The sequence below is a fragment of the Pseudorca crassidens genome, chromosome 10 (assembly GCF_039906515.1).
Source record: "Pseudorca crassidens isolate mPseCra1 chromosome 10, mPseCra1.hap1, whole genome shotgun sequence".
In the NCBI taxonomy this organism is placed as follows: Eukaryota; Metazoa; Chordata; class Mammalia; order Artiodactyla; family Delphinidae; genus Pseudorca; species Pseudorca crassidens.
Window position 1 is genome coordinate 106,029,581 of NC_090305.1, and position 23,575 is coordinate 106,053,155.

General features: G+C 50.1%; 2 protein-coding genes and 1 long non-coding RNA gene across 8 annotated transcripts in view; 2 read left to right on the top strand and 1 right to left on the bottom strand.

The window, feature by feature from the left end:
• Positions 1–97: 97 nt before the first annotated feature.
• On the top strand, positions 98–6,722 carry LOC137232837 (uncharacterized). Of its 3 annotated transcripts, XR_010947210.1 has the most exons (3): positions 98–257; positions 817–2,913; positions 5,363–6,722. It is a non-coding gene; the product is annotated as an uncharacterized lncRNA (long non-coding RNA). The 3 variants fall into 3 exon arrangements; XR_010947209.1 differs by lacking the exon at positions 5,363–6,722 and having other exon boundaries at positions 814–3,026; XR_010947208.1 differs by lacking the exon at positions 5,363–6,722 and having other exon boundaries at positions 817–3,026.
• A 530-nt stretch (positions 6,723–7,252) lies between these two features.
• The window catches only part of MGLL (monoglyceride lipase), a 276,564-nt gene continuing 260,241 nt past the window's right edge, over positions 7,253–23,575 (top strand). Inside the window, exon 1 of the mRNA XM_067755704.1 lies at positions 7,253–7,378. The gene's annotated coding sequence lies outside the window, so the exon portion shown is untranslated. The remainder of the gene's footprint in view (positions 7,379–23,575) is intronic.
• The window catches only part of KBTBD12 (kelch repeat and BTB domain containing 12), a 55,884-nt gene continuing 50,540 nt past the window's right edge, over positions 18,232–23,575 (bottom strand). For all 4 annotated transcript variants that reach the window (XM_067755672.1, XM_067755674.1, XM_067755675.1 and 1 more), the window contains one exon: positions 18,232–21,431. In XM_067755672.1, the coding sequence (XP_067611773.1) occupies positions 21,250–21,431 (182 nt within the window). In that variant the 3' untranslated portion in view covers positions 18,232–21,249. The remainder of the gene's footprint in view (positions 21,432–23,575) is intronic.

Consider the following 23,575-nt stretch of genomic DNA (forward strand, 5'->3'; position numbering starts at 1 on the left):
GCAGCGGGGCCGCGCGGCCTGTCGGAGGGAGGGCCGGAGAAGCGGGGCGGGGCGGGGCGGGAGGGGCGCGGGGCACGCCGGGACGGGGTTATGCGCCTGCGCAGACTGAGCCGCGAGAGCAGGGCGGGGAAGCTGAGTGGGACGCAGGCTTCACCCAGTTCCTTTCACGGCACAGGTAACTTGTTGCGCAGGTGTAGACACTGAGCGCCTTGGGGCCGGCCTGTCCCGGCGCCACCTCGGTGCCTGGAGCCCAGCAGGTGCGCGGCGCGGGGCCGACGGACACCCCTTTGTGGGGTCCTTGAGCGAACCTGGGGCCGGTCGGGGCGCTGGCACCGCTGACAGGGGGAGGGGATGAGGTCGTGGTCAGGAGGCCCGGGGAGTCCAGGGAGGCCTCCCGGAGGAGACGTCCCGGGGGAGGAACTGTTGCGAGCACGGCAGGCGCTGTGCCTGCCCGAGATCTCTGGCGAGAGGATTCCTGCTTGGCTGGAGCCGGGGCTGTGTGAAGGGGAGGGATAAGACTTAACGTTCTTGGGGCCGGTGGGTGGGGCGAGGGGTGCCAGACGGGGCTTTTGAAGTTTATTTCCGAGGCACGTGTGATCACGGGTGGCACGTGATAGGTAATCTAAGGGAAGAGACCTCGTGCTGTCAGCATCTAGAGGAGGTGGGCGCCGCTGCCTGGGGTTAGGGGAGGTTCCTGGATCGCAGTCTGGAGCTGTACCAGTCGGAGTTGGAGATGCCCATGTGGCCAGATGCTTTGTGCAGTATTAATTTAGGGATTGCTGTTTCTGTTTTTCCTTTCCCTTCCATTTCCAGCAGGTAGCCAGGATTTGTAAATCTTTGCCTCAGGATTTTTTCTAAGACGGGAAGTCCTTTTGTTCAAACCTAACCTATGGGTGGAAAATTCAAATGACTGCAGGAGGCGGGCAGGAACTTCAGTGAAGTGACCCAGGTGTGGCATCGCTGGATATGCATTCCTCACATAAAAAGAAAGTAAGCACGACTACTGTCACAGGGCTGCTTCTGAGATGCAGCCCCATCTTGCCATCCAGGACCCGTTCTTAATCTCTTCTGGAGTTTTGACCAGAAGCTGAAACTGGCAGCCCTTGGACTCAATTCAGCAGGTAGATCAGAGCTGTTTAGCCCATGTGCACCCTGCACGATACTGATGGCGAAAATATTGAAATGCTTCATGGTAAATAGTATCATAGTAACTGTACAGTCACAATTAGCTAATGTAAATTCTCATATAAACTCGGGTTTGTACTGACAGTCTCAGGACGTTAGTACCATAGAAAAAGGGCCTTCTGTTGTAGCCACATCTGAGGAACATCTTGTGTCACTGAAGCGACGGTGGCTAAGTTGCATGTGTTAACAAAACAAATTGCTTTAGGAGAATCACTAAAAATAACTTTGTTAGCATAGTGTAATTCTTTTGAATTACAGTAGCAGGCGTGCAGTGTATTTATCCTTATACACTTAAGATTTGATTATAAATATTAAGAACAAATACTAAAGTGAAGAGGCAACAAAATCTGGATAAATTTTTAATAGTTTCATATATAATAAATGTGAGTCTTGTTAATCTGCAAAACAAAGAAGGAATTACAGTAGTAGTGAGTCCCAGCCTGGAACTTGTTTTGATACTGTGCAAGAATCTGCACAAAATAAAACTTGTATTAAATACATTTTATTACATAAAATCTGTATTTCTGGAGTGAAAAATGACGATTTTTTTCAACCAGGAATTTGTGTTAGTGCTAATGACAAATTTTTGGCTGCAAATAGTGCTCAAAAGTTATGTGTTAAAAGATGAAAGTGCTGGGCTTCCCTGGTGGCGCAGTGGTTGAGAGTCCGCCTGCCGATGCAGGGGACACGGGTTCGTGCCCCAGTCCGGGAGGATCCCACATGCCGCGGAGCGGCTGGGCCCGTGAGCCATGGCCGCTGAGCCTGCACGTCCGGAGCCTGTGCTCCGCAGCGGGAGAGGCCACAACAGTGAGAGGCCCGCGTACCGCAAAAAAAAAAAAAAAAAAGAGCGAAGTGCTAAACATGTATATTTCATCAGGATGCTGTTAAAACGTATGGTTCAAGTGAAAAAAAAATTTGTGGTCATTAATGAGGAAGAAATATAAAATATAATCAGTTTCATATATTAAACATTTGGAAACTTAAAACTCCCAAAATGTCATCATAGTGAGGATAAAGCAGTCAAAAAGATACAGAGGAACTGTCGAAATTTTTAGCACTGTATAATTGAGCATTTCCATAAAAATATTTAATAGAACTTCTAAAGGAATTGTATTGATATGGGGGTGGGTACTATGGACTAACTTGTTACAAAACAGATGTATCTAATGAGAAAACTTTTTGGAAAACAAAGCAGTGCATTTTAAATCATCTTCAAGGAAGTTTCATTTGCTTCACATAAAAGTGTTTTAATAGTTTGCTTAAAATACAAATTTCAGTATTTTGAAGATAATGGTTTTTGTTGATCTTATGACACTGGGAGCTGCATTTAATACAGTGTATTGAGCTTTGTTGGTGGGAAATATATATATATACAATGGAAAGATACTTTTGTAAAAATATCATTGCAATATTTTACAACTTTGAAAAGGTCATCGGATTTTGTACAAAAAGTGCCAGTGTAATAATGGTAGGAAGAGTCTGGAGTTTCAGCCAAAAGTTTAGAAAAAAATTTGGATATTTTAATTTGTCACTAAGTGATCAAATTTAATTTTGGATAAAGCAATACAAGATTTAAGTTAAGTAATTCTCATGTTTTTCTCAATAAATTGTATTTCTTACCATGCATCAAATAAATATTAGGAAGAACTGCAAATTAAGTACTGGAAATTGCACCTTGATGGACAGCCTGAAGTGCGAGAGCAGCAGAAGCAGTTTGGAAATCAGGAAGTTCTGTGTGTTCACTGTGATAGAAGCTGAAGTGCAGAGTTAGCCATCGAAGAATATAACTTTAAGAGTGTTTGTTGGCTTTAATAAAAGATGTTTTAATGGAAATATCAATATTTTAGCTTTATGAGGAAAATGTCATAATTATTAGAGCTGACATTATTTCAGTGGACTCTGGAATGATTGAACATTATCTGTAACGTAATGTTCAATCGTAATGTAATGATTGAACAATACTTGTAAATTACTGTAGTCTGGTTAGGCTTCTATAACAGAACACCACAGACTGGGTGACTTCCAAACAACAGAAATTTATTTCTCATAGTTCTGGAGGCTGGGAGGTCAGGGCGCCAGCACGCCTGGGTTGTGGTGAGAGCCCTCTTGTACGTTGCAGACTGCCGACCCCTTGTGGCAGACTGCTGCAGAGCAGAGGAAGCAAGCTCTCTTGGGACTCTTACAAGGGCTCTAAATCCTCATGACTTCCACTCTTATAACCTCATCTAACCCTAATTACCTCCCAAAGGCCCTACCTCCTAAAATCATCACATTGTGGGGGTAGGGGGGTAAGGCTTTATAACGTGAATTTTGGAGAGACACAACATTTGTTTATGTTTGCATAACATAAACAAGTAAAGGAAACTTTGAAACGGAAGATACAGATATGAAAAGAAAATAGGTACACTGAAACAAAATGAAGTATCAATTCCAAGAGAAAAACTATTGGATTGTCTAATCAATAATACAAAAAGGGTTTTGATGGAAAAATGAATGAACTTTTCAATTGAATCCTGAGATTTGGCTAACTGGTTTGTGAAGCTCCATGGATTGAGGTTGAATACAGTAGCAAATTCAAGAAGTGATTTTTGTGACTTAGTTATAATAGAAATATTGAATATATAAAAGTCTCAGACTGTTTGACTTGCCTGGAGGTTCTCTGGAAGACCCCACTTGCAAAGCTGTCTTTATTTGACCTGACTTGGAGCTCAGAGTTCATCCAGTGCAAAAAGTCTTCTCCCCAGGGCATTTCTCAAAAACATGTAGAGGCAGTTGTTTAACTTCACAGCTGCCTGAGGCAGTGAATAATGCTTAGGACAAACAACAGGCTAGCCAAAAAGCTGAAAGGGAAAAACTGGGGAATGGGCATCCAGGGCAGCTTTGAGAAGGCCCAAAACATCCTGCTCTTCTAGAAGGCCACACGCACAGGTAGAGGAGTCACGTGCCTAAGGCTGTGACATGCTCGGGAAAGCCCTGGGAAGGCCCTGAGCTCTCATTGGGCCAACCTCCAGGCTCCCCACGGCAGGAAGTGAAGGCTTAGGCAGAGTTGTCCAGTGCTGGGCCCCTCAGCACACACTGGGAGACTTGCTGGGCCCAGAGGCTTAGGAAATGCCTGTCTAATCACTAGCTGACCACTAAGCTATCTCTGCAGAGACTTCAGTGGTCACATGTGCCTTTACAGAATCAGTTCAGATAAATCATGAAACGAACAGCAACAAAAATATAAAGGAAACCTTGGGGAGGGGAGAGAATCTGATTTCCAGAGTTGTTACATTATATTGCTTAGAATACCCAGTTTTCAACAAAATATTTTGAAACATGCAAAAAAAGAAAAAGAAAAGAGAATATGGTCCATACACAGGAAACAAAAGCAATCCATAGAAACTGTTCCTAAGGATGTGCAGACGTTGGACTTACAAGACAGAGACTTTAAGTCAGCTGTTTTAATTAAGCACAGAGTTAAAGTAAAGCATGTCTAGAGAATTAAAGTGTGAGAACACTGTCTCACCAAATAGAGAATATCAATAAAGATAAATTAATAAACAGGAATTTGGGAGTAAAAAAATATAATGAGTGGAAAATTCACTAGAGGGCTCAACAGCAGATTTCACTAGGCAGGGGAAAGAATCAGACCTTCAGGATCAATTGAGTTTACCTAGAGGAAAAGAAAAGAGCGAACAACGCAAAGCAAACAGGAAGTATATGACAATTGCTAGTATTGGTGAGCATGAGACCTACAAAAGGGGCTCAGTTTGGTGCAGTAGATAGTCTTTCTTGAAGGGGATCATGAGGTGTATTTTATATACACTTAGATTCCCATTATTCCAATAATAACAACAAAGTGTGTTACTGGTCATGGGCTAAACTCTGGACTCTAGAACATTCTGCTGGGATGTCTATTATTGGTAGCAGTTATATTGCAAACAGTCCTTCGAGGTGTGTGCAGTTACCTTCTTTGTCCTCTCTGTAAGACCTTCATTCCTTCCTAAGAAACCACATTTAAAGTCCAAATGGGTTCAATCTGATTTATATAAAAGCAAATCATTACTAACAGATTACTCACTGCACTTTACTGTAATCTAGTCAAGTACATAATTTTGTTTTTTACAACATGACAGTTAAATCCTGTTGGTCTAGAAATATACTTACTAGAAAATATTCTTCCATGTTGAGGGAGAGATGAAGTGTTTCTTCAGGAGTGACCTATACTTCCAAATCTCTTTTGATGAACCCGGGGCCAACTTGTATGCGTCTTCTCGGGGTTCAGCTTGGATGGACAAAGAAGCTAGATGGCGGACATGACCAACAGAACAGTCAATGAACATCGACTAAGACAGCAGTTAAAAACAGTATCACCGGTAGGGATTGAGGGTAGCAGTTAAGGTGGCAGATTCAGGCCCAGTTCGCAATTAAGCTCATGAAATGCAAGATTTGGTGGAGCAGTTGAACTGCAGGACGGATGGAGATGCTGCTGGGCCTTGAGACACCTAGAACCAGAGGCCAAGAGCCACTGTTCCTCACCATTGCATGTTTCTGCTCATAAAGTTCATCCTTTCCTATTGCATTGTCTTCCTTCATAAAGCAGGAAAAATGGATGTCCATAACTTAGGAGTTTCAGGTCTTCCTGTGGGGCTCACAAGTGCAAATGCTTTCTGGGGTCAGGGGAGTACCATAATTGAGTGAAGGAAGCTGGGTATGCAGTGCGGGGTGGGGGGCCCCATGGCAAACTGAATCCCAAATTCAGCCTTTGGATTTTTCCAAAGAGGCCTGGCATCTGTGTTCAGGTTTCCAGCCTGCATCTCCTCAAGACAGCCCCGCCTAGGAGAGCGGGAGTGCACCCGAAAGCCTGCGCCAGCTCCTGGTCTTGAAGTGTCTTCTCAGCCACAGTGGCCGCTGGGCGCAGAGCAAGGCCGGAAGGCGTCAGGTGTAGCCAGGCTTTAGGTCTCACCAGCAAGGAGGCAGAAGAGGGCGCAGCGATGTTTTCTCGCTGGTAGGAAGATGGGGGCGATTCCCTTCTTCTGATTAGAAAATAACTCAGGGCATTACAGAACATTAGAAGATACGTAAACGTACAGACAAGTGCTGTAAAAGCTCCGTAATCTCCCATCTGGAGAGAGTGTTGGTCGGTTTCCTTTGTCTTTCGTTCCTTACCTACTTTTAATATAACCGTGACCATGTATCATTTTGTATATTGCTTTTATATCAAATCATTTTTGATTTTGAAATATTTTAATATTTAAATAAGTATTCTAGGTATTATTAGGTATTGTTTTCCTACTGTCTAACATTTTTTTCCCTAAACCTCATTCTAATATATTCATGGGAGGTACATCCAGGGAGGCACCACGGTGTTCTGTAACGATTTCCCTGAAGTTAGGGGTTTAGATTGTTTACTGTTTTTTTCCTATTATAAATCACACTGGGATGAATATCTTCATGACCAAAATGTTGCCTACATATCCTGTTATTTACTCGGGATAGAATTCCAAAAGTGCGAATTTCCGGGTGGGTCCAAAGCAATAAACATTTTTAAAGTTCTTGGTGTGTATTGCCGTGTTTCTGAAGATGGACTGTATCTATTTTGACTCACAGTGTTTGGCAAATGATATTTTAAACCTGAAAGGCCCACGTTCTCAGGTGGGTTGAAAGAGGGCTGTGTGCAGGCATCTTTGGATCCAGGCTGACTTGGCCTGCAGGAACAGCTGCTGGACCTTCTAGAATGTTCCCACCCTTCCCCGCAGCCGCCTCCTTGTGCTTGGGGCCTGTGGTTTTCTGCAGGATGGTGTCGCTGCCAACTGATGCCAGCCGAGAAGCCCGTGCGCTGTCAGTGTTACCGACCTTTTCGAGTTGGTCCCCGGGAAGGGTCCTCCCGCCCCGAGTCACGGGAGCCGGCAAAATGAGAGCGAGTTCAGTTCAGAAGCAAAGGAAAGCTTTATCCTTCGACCTAAGAATGGAAGGGGTCAGCTCACGCCCCGGTACACGCTCTCCCAGAAAGGCTGGTGCGGCGCTGCTTTATAGGTTCCTGTAGTTCTCGCGGGGCTGGCGGAGATCGCGGGATCTGTGCTCCCGCGGCGTCTCTGCCGGCGGCCATTTCCCAGGAGGAGCGCTGACCGGAGGTGCTCGGTGTGAGGCGTCTGCACGTGGCGTCCTGTGAGCGAGTGAAACTAGACTAAGCACAAAGGGAAAAAAACAGGTTAGACTTTATTTTCTTACCCAAATTCTCTCATTTCCCGGGAACTGGGCGACAATTGCGGACTGCGGCCTGGGGCAGCCCAGAGCCGCCGGGCACTCTGCTGACTGCCAGGTGCACAGCGGCTGCTCTGAGCATCTTCCAGGCCTCACAGCCTCCGCAGACCAGCGGGTCCCACGTTTCCTCTCTGCTCCCAGCACCGCCTGCAGGGACGCTTGGCCGGCTCCCTTCAGGGGAGGGGCTGGGCTCCGCAGGCCTCCGGCCCCAGGGGAGCGGAGCCCTGAGGCGCCGGGCTGAGCCTCCTGTATGTGCGCTGCCCCTGCTCTGCCCTGTTACCTCTGAGAAAGCAGGTGAGCCGCCTGCCTTCATGCTCGGGCTTCTAGCAAAGGGCGCCGGGGGCTGCTCGGCAGTGTTTGCTGAGTGAATGACGGCAGCACTGCTGGGAGTCGCAGGGTTAGAGGGACGCCCGGCGCCCTGGCTCCGGTGTCCCTCCGCCATCCTGAGTGACCAGGGTCGGGGCAGGACGGGAACGGGCCCGGGGGTCAGGCCTGGGGCCGTGGTAGCTGCTGTGACTTTCCTGTCTCCTTTCCAAGCCCGGCTTCCTCCCCCGAGGAGGTCAGGGCTGCTGCGGGAAGTGGCCAAAGACAAGAGGCGGTGTGTCTGTGTTCTGATGTGCAAGAGGGACTTTGCTGTGACACCAGGGGCTTGAAAGACAGGTGCTCTGGAGCGAGAAAGGGCCTGCTGGGTGCGCTTAGCTCCAGTGTGGCGGATCTGGGCTGGTCCGTCAGGGGGACGCCTTCCATGTGCGAGGCAGGCCTGCATCTTCGTGCTCAGCCCAGGCTGCTTTGAAGAGCACTCTTGTCGAGATTCCGAGTTCAGGCTTCGGAGTCGGAAGGCCCGGCTTCAGACCCAGGGGTCTGATGAGCCCTGGCACTGCGGGCAGGTAGCTTAACCCGAGTCGTGATCTCCTGAACTGTGTCGCAGGGCTGAGAACTCAGTGAGCAAAAGTGTGTAAAGCACTTAGCATGCTGGTGCTTCCTAAAGGGGCGGGGGGGAGGGGGGTCCGTCAGAAGGTAGTTGATGATCGCCTTTGTGTCCACAAATCACTCCCCTGAGTTTTGTTAAAAGCAATTCTTTAGGGCTTCCCTGGTGGCGCAGTGGTTGGGAGTCCGCCTGCTGATGCAGGGGACGCGAGTTTGTGCCCCGGTCCGGGAAGATCCCACATGCCGCAGAGCGGCTGGACCCGTGAGCCATGGCCGCTGAGCCTGCACGTCCGGAGCCTGTGCTCCGCGATGGGAGAGGCCACAACAGTGAGAGGCCCGTGTACGGCAAGAAAGAAAAAAAAAAAAAAGCAATTCTTTATTAGTAAGCCCACTGGAAATTAGTCTAAAAGGACTCAGAAAATTAGTATATGAGCAAGAAGGGAAAATCAAGTTTGTCCCCTTGCTTTACAAACATTCTCCTTGCCTCGTTTCCTACTGTGTTTAACAGAATCATCACTTTCCTAATTTCCAGACTCAGAAATTTGAGCCCATCTCACTGCTCTGTTGTGGTCATCACATCCACATCCAACACTGACCTCCTCCATGTCTTCTGGCCCATCCCCCGCCATCACCGCCCTTGTTTGGGCAGAGCGTCCACTGCCAGGACAAATTCATCACCCAGTAACTGTCCTTCCTCCCTCCTGGGTGGCCCTGTCCAGTCCACCCTCCACAGGCTTCTAAAGCGCTCCTGTCCGTTGCTCACTTGTCCTCCATGGTGTCTGTATCACTTACGATTACGTTTGGCTGCTTGTTACGGAAAATCCCAAATAACAACAGCTCAGACACTTCATTTCTCTAACTTTCAAGGAGTCTGGAAGTAGCCGTCCCAGGACTGCTGCCAGTCTCCGTGGTCTCAGAGGCCCAGGCTCCTTCGATGTTATTGCCCTGCCACGTGTGACACCTCATAGTCCAGCATAGCTGCTCAAGTGCCAGCCATACATCTGCATTCCATCCAGCAGGAGGGAGGAAGGGAAAGTCACACTTCCTTCCTTTAAAGACCTTCTTTAGAAGTTGCATACACAACTTCCATGTATATCTCGTAGGCCAGAATTTAGTCCATTGTCACACGTAGCTGCAAGGGAGGCTGGGGCATGTATAGCTCACCCTGATTAAAATACACAGCATGAGAAGTGTGCGCATGTGTCTCTACCTGGGTCACCATACCGAGGACCAAGACAGAGACCCTGAGTGCCTCTGTAGGCTCCCTGTGCAGCTCCCAGTTTCGAGACCTCCCCCAGGTGAGCACTATCTTGACCTCTGTTGCTGTCCATGACCTTTGCCTATTTTGGAACTTTGAGTACATTGAAGCGTTCAGCATGGGATCTTTTGTGTCTGGCACTCGACCTTATGTCTGTGAGAGGCATCCTTGTTGTGTGTGCAGTAATTTTGCTCTTTTTTTTTTTTTTTTTTAATGCTCTGTGGTTTTCCACCACAATCTATTTACCCCCGTTCTTGTTGATGAACATTTGAATTGTTTCCAGTTTGGGGCTATTTTTAATAGCACTGCTTTGAATATTTGTGTACAGGTCTTTTCATTTCCCTTGGGTCTGTGTCTGGGAGCAGAATTGCTGAGCCTAGGTGTCTGATCATTGTTTCACATGGCTGTGCATTCAGATGACATCCATAAACACAGTGCTCCGTCATTATGGAAGAAGAGAACAACAGGTACTGAGCATCACTAGCAGCTCTGAGGGGTACCACTGCCCACACGTGGAACCGAGCCCTCCTGGTGCTCAGACAGTAGCTCTCTGCAGAAGCTCCGCGCCTGTCTCCCCAGCCTGAGCCCTCGCCCTGCCCTGCCCACTGCTTTTCCTCACACCTACTCTGTCTGCTGGGATGCGTCCTCCTCCTCCTCTTCCCCAACCTGCAGCCCCCCTCTGCTCAGACAAAACCCACGCGTCACAGCACAGGTGTTTCCACCTAACGCAGCCTGCCCTGCACCCCCCGGTTGGGCCCGATTTCTTCATGCCATCTGCTTCCGCTGTGTGTTGTACCTTGGCAGTCCTGGAGCACATTTGCCTTGTTATAATTATCTCGCAGCATCCCAGGATTTAGAGTTGGCAGGGTCCTTGGAGGTCCTGAAAGCCTACGGGAACTTGGAACTACTTCTGAGATGGCTAATCTGCATCCTGGGGAGACATCCAGGCCTTTACTTTCCCACCAGTGCTCTCCTTTCGTCCCCCTTCCCTCCCTGACCCGGCATCTCAATAAATAAGGACTGATGGCCTAAGATCTAAAAGAATAGATCTGAAAAGTTCTCATCGCACACACACTCAAAGTTTGCAATGATCTGGTGACAGATGTTAGCTAGCCTCACTGTGGTGATCGTTTCTCTACATGTATAAATAGCACTAATGCCCTTGTGTCTGTCTTTTGAATTATGCGTCTGGCACAAGCTATGGATGAATCTGGCCATCTCCCTTCTCCTCGCTGGCCTGTGGAGCAGAGTGATACTGGCCAGACAGGACCCACCACAAATCCACCCAAGCTCAGACAGCCCCCAGGGTGTCTGCCTGTGTTTCCTTGGCCAGTTCACACTTCTACTCTCTGCACTAGCTTTTTGCCCCCTTTTTTAAATATGAGAGCATAATTTACATACACTAAAATTTACCTTTTTTCCTGTACAGTTATGCAAATGTTGACAAACGCATACAGCCCTGGGACTGCCACCACAGTCAAGACACAGAAGGGTTTTGTCATCCCAGCTTCCCACGCACCTCTGTGGTTGGCCTGTCCCCCACTCTCAGCTCCTGTCCACCACGGACGTGTTTTCTGTTCCCCGCAGTTTCACCTTCCCCTTGATGTCATAGAAACTGACCCACGTAGTGTGTCGGCTTCGTCATGGGCTCCTTCTGCTCAGGATACCTTTGAGAGTCACCCATGTTGTTGGAGTCCCCGTGGTTCGTTCCTCTTTATGGCAGAGTAGTGATCCATTCTCCAGGTGAAGGACATTTAGGGTGCTTCAGGTTATTATGAGAAAAACCACTTTAAACACTTGTGTGCAGGTTTGTGCGGGAAGCTAAGTTTTCATTTCTCTTGAGTAAATATCTGGGAGCAGGATTGCCAAGTCGTAGGCTTCACCGCGAAACTGTCTTCTAGGGTGGTGGTACCCTTCTGCCATCCCACCAATGATGTGTGAGAATTCCACTTGTTCTGCATACTCATCAGCAGTTGGTTGTGTCAGGTTTTTACAAAAATTTTAGTCATTCTCAGGAATTCCCTGGTGGTCCAGTGGTTAAGACTCGGCGCTTTCACTGCCGTAGTCCTGGGTTTGATCCCTGTTGGAGGAACTAGGATTCCCAGGCCACGCAGCATGGCCAAACCACCCCCGTGCCCCCCCCCCCAAATTTTAGTCATTCTGATGTGGTATCTTATTGTGCTTTTAAATTTATCTTTTCCTAATGACTAGTGATACTGAGCCTCTTTTCATGTGCATATTTGTGATCCAGAGATTTTTTTTTTTTGGTGAAGTATCTTTTCAAATATTCTGCCCATTAAAAAAAAATGAACTGTTTGGATTTTCTTACTGTTGAGTTTTGAGAATTCTTTACAAGTTCTGGCTAAAGATCTTTTATCAGATATATAATAATATAGCTATTTTCTCCTCGGCTTTGGCTCACCTTTTTACTCTCTAAACAGTGTCTTTCGAAGAGCATAAGTTCTTCAGTTTGACGAAGTCCAGTTTGCCAAGCTTTTCTTTTATGGATTGTGCTTTTGATGTCACATCTGAGAAATCTCCGTCTAATGCAAGGTCCCAAAGATTTTCTCCTATGTTTGGTTCTAGAGCTTGTGTAGTGTCAGCAGTTACATTTAGGTCTATGATCCATCTTGAGTTAGTTTTTGATTATGTGTAAGGAAGTCAGTAGAAAACGTCTAAAGTTAAAAATCTGGAATTATAAGAGTTAGTTTTTGATTATGTGTAAGGAAGTCAGTAGAAAACGTCTAAAGTTAAAAATCTGGAATTATAAGTGCGTTACATGGAGGTAAACACCAGAAGAAAAAATTAAATGATGCTCATCCTCAGGGAAATGAGCAAGTTAAAACCACAATGAGATGCCACTTCCCACAGATAGGGTAACTGTATTTAACAAGGCAGACGATTAATGTTTTCAAGGACGTGGAGAAATCAAAACTCTCACACGCTGCTGGTGGGAATTTAAAATGGTGGTGCCGCTTTGAAAAACAGTCTGGCTGTTCCTCAAATGATTGAATGACTAATGATTAAATGCTTAATGTCAAGTTTAGATGAATGACTTATTGCTTAACTATTAAATGTTCTTCCTGTGAGGTGCCCTACGACCCAGCAGTTCCACTCTTAAATATGTGCCTAGGGCTTCCCTGGTGGCGCAGTGGTTGAGAGTCCACCTGCCGATGCAGGGGACACGGGTTCGTGCCCCGGTCCGGGAGGATCCCACATGCCGCGGAGCGGCTGGGCCTGTGAGCCATGGCCGCTGAGCCTGCGCGTCCAGAGCCTGTGCTCTGCAACGGGAGAGGCCACAGCAGTGAGGGGCCTGTGTACCCCAAAAAGAAAAAAAAATGCCTAAAGGAATGGAAAAGGATGTTCAAACAGACACTTGTACATAAATGTTCACAGCTGCGCTGTTCACGAGAGTCAAAAAGTGGCAACAACCCGTCAAATAAGGGAGAGATAAGTAAAAATAAAAATAGATAAATAAAGGTGGTCCATCCACTCAATGGATAGCAAAAAGAAGTGAAGCACCGAGACCTGCTGCAACATAGGTGAGCCCCGAAAACATCGCAGTAAGTGAAAGAAGACAGTCCCAGGAGACCACGGGTTGTGCAGAGTGTCCAGAAGAGGCAGTCTGTCGAGACACAAGTCAGATTAGTGGCTGCCAGGGCTGGGGGTGGTGCAGGAAATGAGGGGGTGACTGCTAAAGGGTGTGAGGTTTCTTTTTTTCTAATGAGCACAAATAGGCTGGTTTCAGACAGTACCTGTTTGTATCAGAGAGTAACGAGGAGGAGCGGAGATGTGTGATCGGTGAAGTCTCTTCATCCTAACGCCCCAATCCCATTGTTTCCTTCTGCCCTCGGGATTTCTTTTTGGGGAGATAAAAATGTTCTAAAATTGGTTGTGGCGATGGTTGCACAGCTCTGAATACACTGACTCACCCAGTTGTACATTTTAAGTGGGTGACCTTTATGATAAGTGAGTTTTATCTCAATAAAACTGTTACAAACTGTGCTTGCCTGTTTCTGTCTTCATTCGATGATCTGCTTGGCTGGTTAGCCAAGACATGTTTTCCTTCGCTGGAAATTCCGCCAGGGAATTCTTTTGATACCCATCGACCTGGCCTTGTCGGAAGGTGTTTCTGCAAGCTGAGGATGCAGTGTTTGGGCTGCACCAGCCCAGCCATGACTTCCATATCTGGGCCCCAAACCCCTCCTCCCGTTGCTGCTCAGAGGTGCCCCCGGCTGGCATCCCCAGGAACAATTCGTGCGACGCTGCGGCCGAGGCAGAACAGATTGATGAGACGGAGTAAAACGGGCAGGGTGGGGCTGGAAGGAGAAAAACGAACCACAGGAGGGAGGTGGTGAGCTGAGTGAGGGGAGGCCGACTGCCGGCCTGGGGGCGGCGGGATTTGCCTCTGCAGGCCGGTTATGGGCCAGGCCAGATAGGCCTGGGGCACGAGGTGACTGGACCTGGTCCCTGCCCCCAAGGAGCTCCAGGTCTGGAGGGCATGGGAGGCCCATACCAGGGTGACTCCAGCATCGTGGGCCTTCCTGGGGTCCCAGGGGACCAACGGGAGTGGCCATGGGGACAGCCTCTCCCTGCAGGAGAGTCTGCCGGGGGGGGGGGGGGGGGAGTGTGGGGGGGGGAGTGAGAGGGAGGGTAGGGGTGGGGTGGAGATGGAGGCAGCATGCACAGGAAAATGCCTAGTCCCAGGCCTCCCCCTGGACTTCCTGACACAGAGCGTCTGGGATGGGGCCTAGGCCTCTGAGTTATACACCCTCCCGGTGGTCTCTGTAAAGCTACAGGCTTAAGTGCGAGAATTGCATTTTTAAAGGATGTGGGGAAAGCCCCAAAACAAAACCCAGCAAAGACTATGCGGTAGAGACCATCTGGCCCACGAAGCCTGAAATATTTACTATCTGGCCCTTTACAGAGAAAGTTTGCCGACTTCTGCTCTAAACTCTGAGGTTTGGGAACCCCCCCAGCCCACGAGTGCTTCCTCAGGTTTTAGCCCCATCTGCCCGATTGTCTGAGAAAGGCCGGTCTTCCAGGTGTAAGGGGGGATTAGCTCATGCTGGAGTGATGTAAAGATGTCCTCGCCCCATGGGGACCTGTCCTTGACACAGAAGGGAGGATGGTAAGGGAACCGAAAAGGAAACGTCGGGAGCGTCTGTGTCGGGGTGCACTTGACATTGCTGGCTGGCCTTGGGAGGGCCCCCCCCGGTGGGGCTCGGGTGAGCGGCCCCCAAGGCCTCCTGCACCCCATTTCTCTCCCTCCTGGCCGCCAGTCGCGGTCGGCGGAGTCCTTCCACCCAGCTTGTTACTCTTCTTGGACACACAGCTGGCTCTCTAAGTCAAACAGGGCGACCTTTCGTGTGTTTTAAGCCTGACGGCGTGGCGTAGTGCAGAATCGATGATTCACTGCTTGTCTTTGCTCGGTGCTGTGTCTCTGAGGTTCGTCCACACAGACGTGTGTTCTGGTTTGGTCTGCTTCATTTCCGCGGGGGGTTCCGAGCACAGCTGTACCTGGACTCTCGTCCTTTCTCCTGTCCAGGGCACTGGTTTGTTTCCTTACCCCCATCGCAGGAACAGTGCTGTGAGTGTCGGTGAGAGCTGGTGGTGGGGGGAGGGGGGGCGCCGGCTCGGCCTCCAGGAGGGTGGGTGGGGCCTGAGCCCGTGACGCCACACTGTTCTCCGTAGGGGCTTCTCGGGCCTCTCCAGCGCATCCACCGCGGGGCCAGCACAGCGCCCCCAGGACTGCCTCCGCTCCTGCCCACGAGGGCGTGAAGTGGTCCCTCTTCCAGGTGGACTTGCTCTTCCCTGATCCTAGAGGTCGAGCACCTTTTCATAGTTTATTGGCCAGTCCAGGCGCCCTTTCTGTGAAATGTGTTCATCTCTTTGCCCATTTTCCCAGCTTTTTTGCTTACTCGTTCGTAGGCATAGGCCTTCTTTCTGTTCCCTGTACTTGTAGACAACCCTAAGGGAGTTTGTCCCAGGTTCTAGCTTCTCCTGAGCCCAGCCATCCAGGTGGTGTCCGAGCAGCTCTGCACCTGCAGGTGGCTCCCTGGCCCCCAGGGAGGGAATGTGTCCTGGTTGTCAGGGCTCCCAGCTGCAGCCTTGTTGCAGGAACACTGTCCGGTCCAGCCACCAGGGGGAGGAGCTGCTTCACTGACCGTGTGTCTCAGCTCCTTGAGGTTCTGGGAGATGCCAGCCGGGGAAGGCGTGGGGGTGGGAGTGGGTAGGCACCCCAGGAGGGGATGACCGGACCCCAGGATGGTGACCGGGCCCGCTCAGCCTGGCCAGTGCGGCTGCCTGCCCTCACACTGCCTACCACACCCTTCCCCATGCGGGGCCTCAGCACAGGCTGCTCCTGGGTCTGGAATGCCCGTCGTGTTCATCTATCCAGCACGCCCAAGCCCGCCAGTCGCCTGCCCTGCGGACTGGCCCCAGGACCACTCCCCCCCAACCCCCCCGCGCCAGGTTGCCCCAGCAGTTAGTGTCACTTTGCTCAGAGAAGTGAGTCACTTATGTGATGGCTCATGTGTAGTGGTCACCTTACTTCTTTGAATCTGTGGCCCTTGTTAGAGCAGAATGGAGGTCATCCTGCAGGTCATCCCGCAGGTGACGGGAGCCTTTCCCTTTCACTGTCCCCCACAGGGATGTCATGGGGCCTCTGACAGCGCCTGCATTTACACCTGCTGTTGTGTCCCAGTGGCCCCGGCCCTTGGTATCCACGTGAAATCCCACACAGGCTGTGAACAGATGTGCTTTATGGGCAATTCTACGTGTTAGATGGCGTGTAGGCAGAGCAATGGTTTTCCCCAAACGTGTGCATGCTGACCCGCGGAACCTTTGATGGCAAAGGGGAATTAATTGCCAATCAGATGCCCTTAAGATGGGAAGGTGGTCCTGGATATCTGTGTGGGCCCAGCGCAATCTCAGGTCCTCACTGGTGGGAGGGGATCAGAAGGGGGATGTCAGAGGAGGAGATGTGAAGATGGATTGTCAGCTTTGAAGGTGGAGGAACAGCCACAAGCCAAGAAACACCAGTGGCCTCTAGAGGCTGAAAAAGCCAGGGACGTGGGTTCTTCCCAAAGCCTCCAAGGGGAGCGCATCCTGCCAACGTCCTGACCTTGGCTCCCTGAGACCCTCCATGGACTTCTGAACCACGCAGGTGTGAGACAGCGCGACACCTGGCGGCGATGGGCTGTGCCACGTGCTTGCCTGGAGAGCTGGGTTTGGACTCCAGCCCCTCACAGGAGGTCACGTCACTGTCCCTGAGATCTCTTCTCTCCTCCAGGATGTGACCGCATGGGGAACAGGGCCAGGCTCTGGAAAAGCGCTCAGAATGTGCTGACCACCTTCCCTCTGAGCAATCCCTCCGTGGCGTGGTGGCCTCTTGCTTTATTCTCGACAACCTGACAGGGTCTGGTGTGTGCTCAGCGGAGGTGGAGAAGGGGAGAGAGTGGTTTCTTCAGAGCTGGGGGCCGCCCCCGCCCCTCCCTGGTCCAGGCTCTCAGAGGCTGCTGGTCCTGCACTGGCGCACTTCCCTTTTGGAATGTCGCTCTACAGACCCACAGCACTGGGAAGGCTGAGAAACAGCCTTCAGTGGGGTTGCCTCCGATCTGAAACTGGTGGCCTTGGTGTGAAAAGCCTCATGTTGGCCTGGAACTTGTTAGCTTGTTAGCTCTTTCCAATCCGTGTATTTGTCCTGGGCTCCACGGCCGGTGGAGACCATCCACCGCTGAGCCTCTGACGCTGCAGGATGGGCACAGCCTGCCAGGGGTGTCCTCTCGGTGCCCCCTGCCCGCTCGCTCCCGATGGCCCCCTGCCCAGCTCAGACCCACCTGCAGGAGACTGGTCTGTTCCCCGACGACGTGGCTGCTACCTGTCCTGTCTCTAAGTGGCCTGAGGCCACGTACAGCATGGCTAGGTAGGCTCCTGCATCCACCCCTAACGCTCCTGAGCTTCTGTAGAGAACCTAAGTGCAATGCAGACCCCACCCCCTAAACAGCCCCCAGCCTGGACTTTGGTGTCAGAGCCTAAAGCAAAGAATGGAGTCCCCTTCAAAAAACAGCTGGAAGAAGGGGACTTCCCTGGTGCTCCAGTGGTTAAGACTCCGAGCTTCCAATGCAAGGGGCGTGGGTTCAGTCTCTGGTCGGGGAACTAAGATCCCACATGCCACAGGGTGTAGCCAAGAAAATTTTTTAAAAAAAAGAACAGCTGGAGGAAACAGTGGAAACATCCACTGCATGGTGGTTTGTTAAAGAAACTATGCTGCATCAATGATGGAATCCTGTGTGGCTGTTAAAAAGGGAGAGCGTATGGATAGTCTTTGTAAGCACACTATTGAATGAAAGAAGAATGGAATAGAACCATGTTATATACGTTCATATATACGTAAAATGTTATATATGTAAAAATAGAGGAAGATGCATGTATATTCCTTTATAATTTACATAGTCCCTTAGCTCAGTATTTTTCCTCAAGAAAGTTTGATGGAATACACCAGAAGTTGGCAGACTTTTTCTGAAAGGGCCAGAGGTCTCTACTGCACTTCCAGCGCCCTGCTGTTGCCGTGTGAAACCAGTCACAGACAATACGTACACAGTAAGCATAACTGTGTTCCAATAAAATTTATTTACAAAAACAGGTGGTGGGTGGGATATGCAGTAATCAACAACGTCAAAGGTCAGAGAGAAAAGAAATATCCTAGAGATAGCTAAGAAATGGCTCGGGATCATGAACCACGGGCACTCACCAGGCGTGCACACCTCTCCTCACTGCAAGAACCAAAGCACCTCATCACCAGCACCTCTCCCCTTTGGCAGAGGTGACATGTGTCATCCCAGGAAAAAGAGACTTTGGCGGAGGAAGGCTGGAGTATCGTTCGGAAATCTCGGACTGCAAGTAACTCCAGGCAGCCTGAACAATAAGGAACATTTATCCTAAGAGTGAGCGTCTAGCAGGAAGTCCTGTGGCTGGTCGGTTCTGTGGCTCTGCTGTGTCACCCAGGACCAGGGCCTTCCCATCCCCCATCCCACCCGGCTCTCTGGACCAGCTGCAGCCCACTCCTCACGGCAGCGCAGTCTCTGCAGTTCCAGGGGCCCCGCAGCCTAGAAAAGTCTCAGCAGAAGAGCCCACGTCTTCTTCATGTCTGTCAAAGAGCAAGAAGGCCTCTCCCCGAAGCTCCTCCGTAGAGCTCCCTTATGTCTCCTTCCCTGAATGGTCCACGTGTTGTGCTAAGCTGACCGCCGGAGACGGGAACGGGATTGCGATGGCCAGTGAGGTGGGAACAAGAAGAGCCGGGGCCCCCCGGCGGGGTGTGCTGGTGTTGGCGGAGGAGTGGGGCGCCTTGACTGTGCACCCCCCAGCTATTCTCTCTTGGTGCTCCAGCAGGGCCTGGGGTGGACAGCGTAGGCCATCTGGTTGGGGCTCTCTCTAAGGACCCCTGGTGGAGGGGGCACCACCCTTTGAAAGATTTTCTGGTCTTTCGGTTTGGCTGACCCACTGTGCTCTTGTGCTCAAACTTCTGGTATCTCTGACCCTGACTCGCGGCAGACTGCTGATGCCCTCCATCCGGCTGCACTGGCCCTGCACGGCTCCCACTGCTATGGGGCTGGTTCAGCTGAGACGCGGGCTACCACGAGGCCTCCTGCCCATCTGCTGTGTCTGCTGTCACCCTGCTCGAATACACTGGACTGTGGGGGACGGTCTTAAAGGACTTCCTCGCCGGGAGACGTGTGGCTGACGTACCAAGGCTGGGCTCCTGGGGTGGCCTTGGGGGTCTTCTGTGTGGCCCCATCTTCTTGTCTTGGCTTCCTCCGGTGCTTCAGCCGCCCTGGGAACCGCACCCCCTCCCGCCCTTGCCCACCTCACACGTCCTGGCCTCTGGGCCTCGCTCCCGATGTCCTTGAGGCTGGTCATCCCCGACTCTGATTCCTGCCCAGGAGGTGCTGAGCGTCCCCTCCTCAGATGAAAATTACATTGAATTGCAGGACGAAAACCAAAATGAAAGAGATCTTCCATCAGTGACATTTTATTTAATATTCATTTTTAGAGCATTTGCTCATTATAAAGTCAATCAGTGAGAACAGTGACGCCTCCTTGACGAGCACAGACTGAGCCGGCGTGACTGGCAGCTGCAAGCTTCTGTCAGCATCCGGACCGCTTCCCCCATGCCCCCTGCTCAGCGCCTAACCATCCTGTCTCACAAGGAACAGAACTAGCAAACAGTCCCAGTTTTATGAGTCCTCCCATGCCACATTGGGACAGCCTTCAATTAAGGTGAGAACAGGGAAGACAGGGAAATGTTTGAGGCAGAATCTCTCACGCTATCCAACAACAGGAGGGCAGAGTTACAGATATGGGTCAGAGGAGCAGCATCCAGGGCCGAAAAGAAACCCTGGGTTATCCGTACCCCACCTGGACCTGGGGGGGCCGGGGATTCAGAGCGATCTCAGCCCCCATGCACATCTCTCCCTGGAACCCCAAGATGCCACGCCAAGCCCGGGTGTTCTGGGTGCTGTGCTTCGGGGAATACTGATTACGGCGATAATGATAATGAAAGTATCAGCAGCTAAAGAACGCTTCCTGTTTTGCGTCTCACAGGCACTGTGCTCAGCGCTTCCGCACTCAATTCTCCAACAACCCTAGGGAGCACTTTCCTTCCCATTCTGCACGGGAGGAGAATAAGGCTTTAGAAAGGCTGGGCTGCCCAGGATCATGCAGCGTGCTAAGAAGCAGAGCTGGGACGAGAGCCTAGATCCCGAACTCAGTGCGTCTAGAAAAGTCACGGCCCTCCCACGAGCCCCCCCCCCCAGCCCCATCCAGGGAAACTAGCAGCTTCCACTGTGGTCACGTGGCTGGAGCAGGGGCATCCCCATGCTGGCCACCCAAAGACCCACGCATGTGCCAGGCACTGCCATGGGCACTTGGGGTACACCTGCAAAGACACAGGTGTGGCCCCGCCTTCTGAGAGTCTAGCCTACTCGCGACAGCCCGCCCTGGGTCTGACTGGTCCTGTTTTGTGGTGGCAGAAGCAGATTTCCAACTGGCTCCAGCTTCCATGGATCTGTCCCTCCTGCCTGGGTTAGCAGCTGGAACCTGGGGACACGGGGAGCGGTCATGAGAGTCACACAGTTCTGCACTGAAGAAAGTGTCTCAGTCTAGGATGGTCTTCCCCTGGGAAAGCTCTAGGGAATTTACCGACTGTTCCTGCTTAAACAAGAGCCTTGTGCATGTGAAACTCCTGGGAAATTGGTGAAGAATAACTACCAAAATGCATTCTTTGAATCCACTGGGCTTCCAGAAGCATAGACAGTAAGTAAAATAGTTGGATTTCTATGTGTTATTTCAATGTCATCCCTAAATTATATTTTGGGAGTGGCTGTTTTCTGATTATGCTCAACTGTGAGTGAAGCAGGCGGTTCCATCCCTACCCTCCAAGCTTGGGGAAGACACTGCAAAGCCTGGGTACCGGAGGGCGGACTCTGCACACAACCCCTGCAGCGCCCAGCGCATGCCGCTCTGCACCGGGTCACGACGCATGCAGTGCACACGTCCCACACATGCTGTGGGCTCTCCATCCCTAGTGCCTCCTTGGCAGACACCTTGGGGGTCCCACAGAGACACAGACCTCAGTGCCCCCCACCCTCCTCCACTGACTCTGAAGGCGGGGGGATGAGGTCGCGGGGATTCTTCCTCGCCACCAGGCAGACATCATAGCTGTCGTGCATGAGGGCGTTGACGGCTACGACATTCCACTGGTTCTCCCAGGGGTCCAGCTCCAATATCTCTTTGGAGATAATTTCGTGGCGATCTGAAAAACAGCAAAGGAGGAGGACAAAATATCAAATATCACGCAGTATTAAATTCAGAGGTCATCATTGCTATTAAACAACTTCCTCTAAAAGGTATTATGCAGCAGAAATTAATTAACAAACAGCCGAATACTGTACTGTGGAAGACACAGTGTTCCTGATGTTTAAGAAACCAAGAAAGGCCACGTGACCACTCACATTCAGGAGTTATTCAGACACTCTGACAAGGCATACTGTTGTCTCAAGTGGAAGGGGTATGCCAGGGTCGTGTTAACGATTTGTTAAAGATGCCAGCAAGGGGGGAGACTGTCCTTAATTCTGCACCTGTAGGAGGAGGTCTCACGACCTCGTGTGAGTCACTGGCCTCCCTGAGCTTACGTTTCCTTAACTGCAGATAGGATGCTGGGACACAGCCAGGGTCCTCGCAGGAGACAGATGGCACAGTCTAACTGGGCAATTTAAGAGAGTTTGGAAAGGTCTGGGTAGCGTTTAGGAAGACCCACGAGGGATGGCACAGCCCCCAGGACTAAGAGCAGCTGGGCCATTGCCACCTGAAAGGCCGTGGGGGAGGGGTGGGAACAGGAACTTGGAGAGGGCAGCTGCCTGGAGCTTAGCCATCCCCAGGGACCCTCCTGGCAGCCCCGCAGAGGGGTGCGGAGAACAAATGCCCTTATTCTACCCTTCTTTCTCCCAACAGTTCTGGCTAAACCCAACCAGAGGCCAGAGGGGAAAGGAGCCTGTGAATGCAGCCCACAGAGGTCGGCTTTGCAGGACACAGAGTAAGATAGAGAAGGGGTGAGTGGGTTGGGAGGGCAGATGGGAGATTTCCAGCCCAGACGACTGTTTCACAACTTTATGATGATAAGAGGGGATAATGTATGGAAAAGTGCCCTGTCCTGGCATGTAACAGTCAATACTTGAAAATGGTCTATGTGCGCTTGTAAAGAATGTGGGTTTTATAGTTGTTCATATATGTTCATTAGGTCATGTCATTCAAATCTTCTACATATTTACTGCTTTTTGTGGGCTTGTTCTGTCTGTTACTCAGAGAGCTGTGTGAAGCTATCCCACTAAGATTATCGATTTGTCTATTTCTCCTTTTAGTTCTGTCAGTTTTTAGTGTACACATTTTGAGTCTGTTATTAAGTGAATACAGATTTTATCATTTATAAATTTATCATTTAATTGACCCTCTTTCTCTAGAATAAGTTCCATTAGAATTCTTTTGACTAATATCATAACTAGCAAAAGGTACAATTCTAAAGAACATTCTGATAATCTTTGTCTTTTAACTGGAACATTTAGTCTATTTATGTTTAATGCAATAACTGATATATTTTGGTTTAAATCTAACATCGCATTTGTGAACCATCCTTGTCTCACTCGTTCTTTTCTCCTTTAATGCTGTCTTTTAGACTGTTTTTTTTTGCAGTACGCAGGCCTCTCACTGTTGTGGCCTCTCCCGTTGCGGAGCACAGGCTCCAGACGTGCAGGCTCAGCGGCCATGGCTTATGGGCCCAGCCGCTCTGCAGCATGTGGGATCTTCCCGGACCGGGGCACGAATCCGTGTCCCCTGCATTGGCAGGCGGACTCTCAACCACTGCACCACCAGGGAAGCCCCTGAGAGTTTTTTTATCATTCCATTTCTTCTCCTCCACTGATTCAGAAATTATAAACCCCATTTGTATTCGTTTTTTTTTTGGCCAAGCTGTGTGGCTTGCAGGATCTTAGTTCCCCAACCAGGGATTGAACTTGGGCCCCGGCAGTGAAGGCACTGTGTCCTAACCACTGGATCTCCTGGGAATTCACCCCCATTTCTATTCTTTTGGTGGGTGTTACCCTAGATTAAAACTTGCACACCCAACTTACCAAGATCTGATTAAGCAATACCTTGACCATCCTCTTGGAGGCCTTAGAATAGTTTATATTTACTTCCCTCCCAATTTATTAGCCTTTGTTGATGTGCATTTTCATTCTATCTGTAGACTCTGAAAGATATTATTATTATTGTTCTGTACGGTAAATGCTCACAGAATGACCCACGTATTTACACTTGCATTGCTCTTCATTCTTTCCTGCATCTTAGACTTTTCATCAGGGTCAGTTTTCCTTATGCCGAAGTACATACTGTAGGGGATGTCTT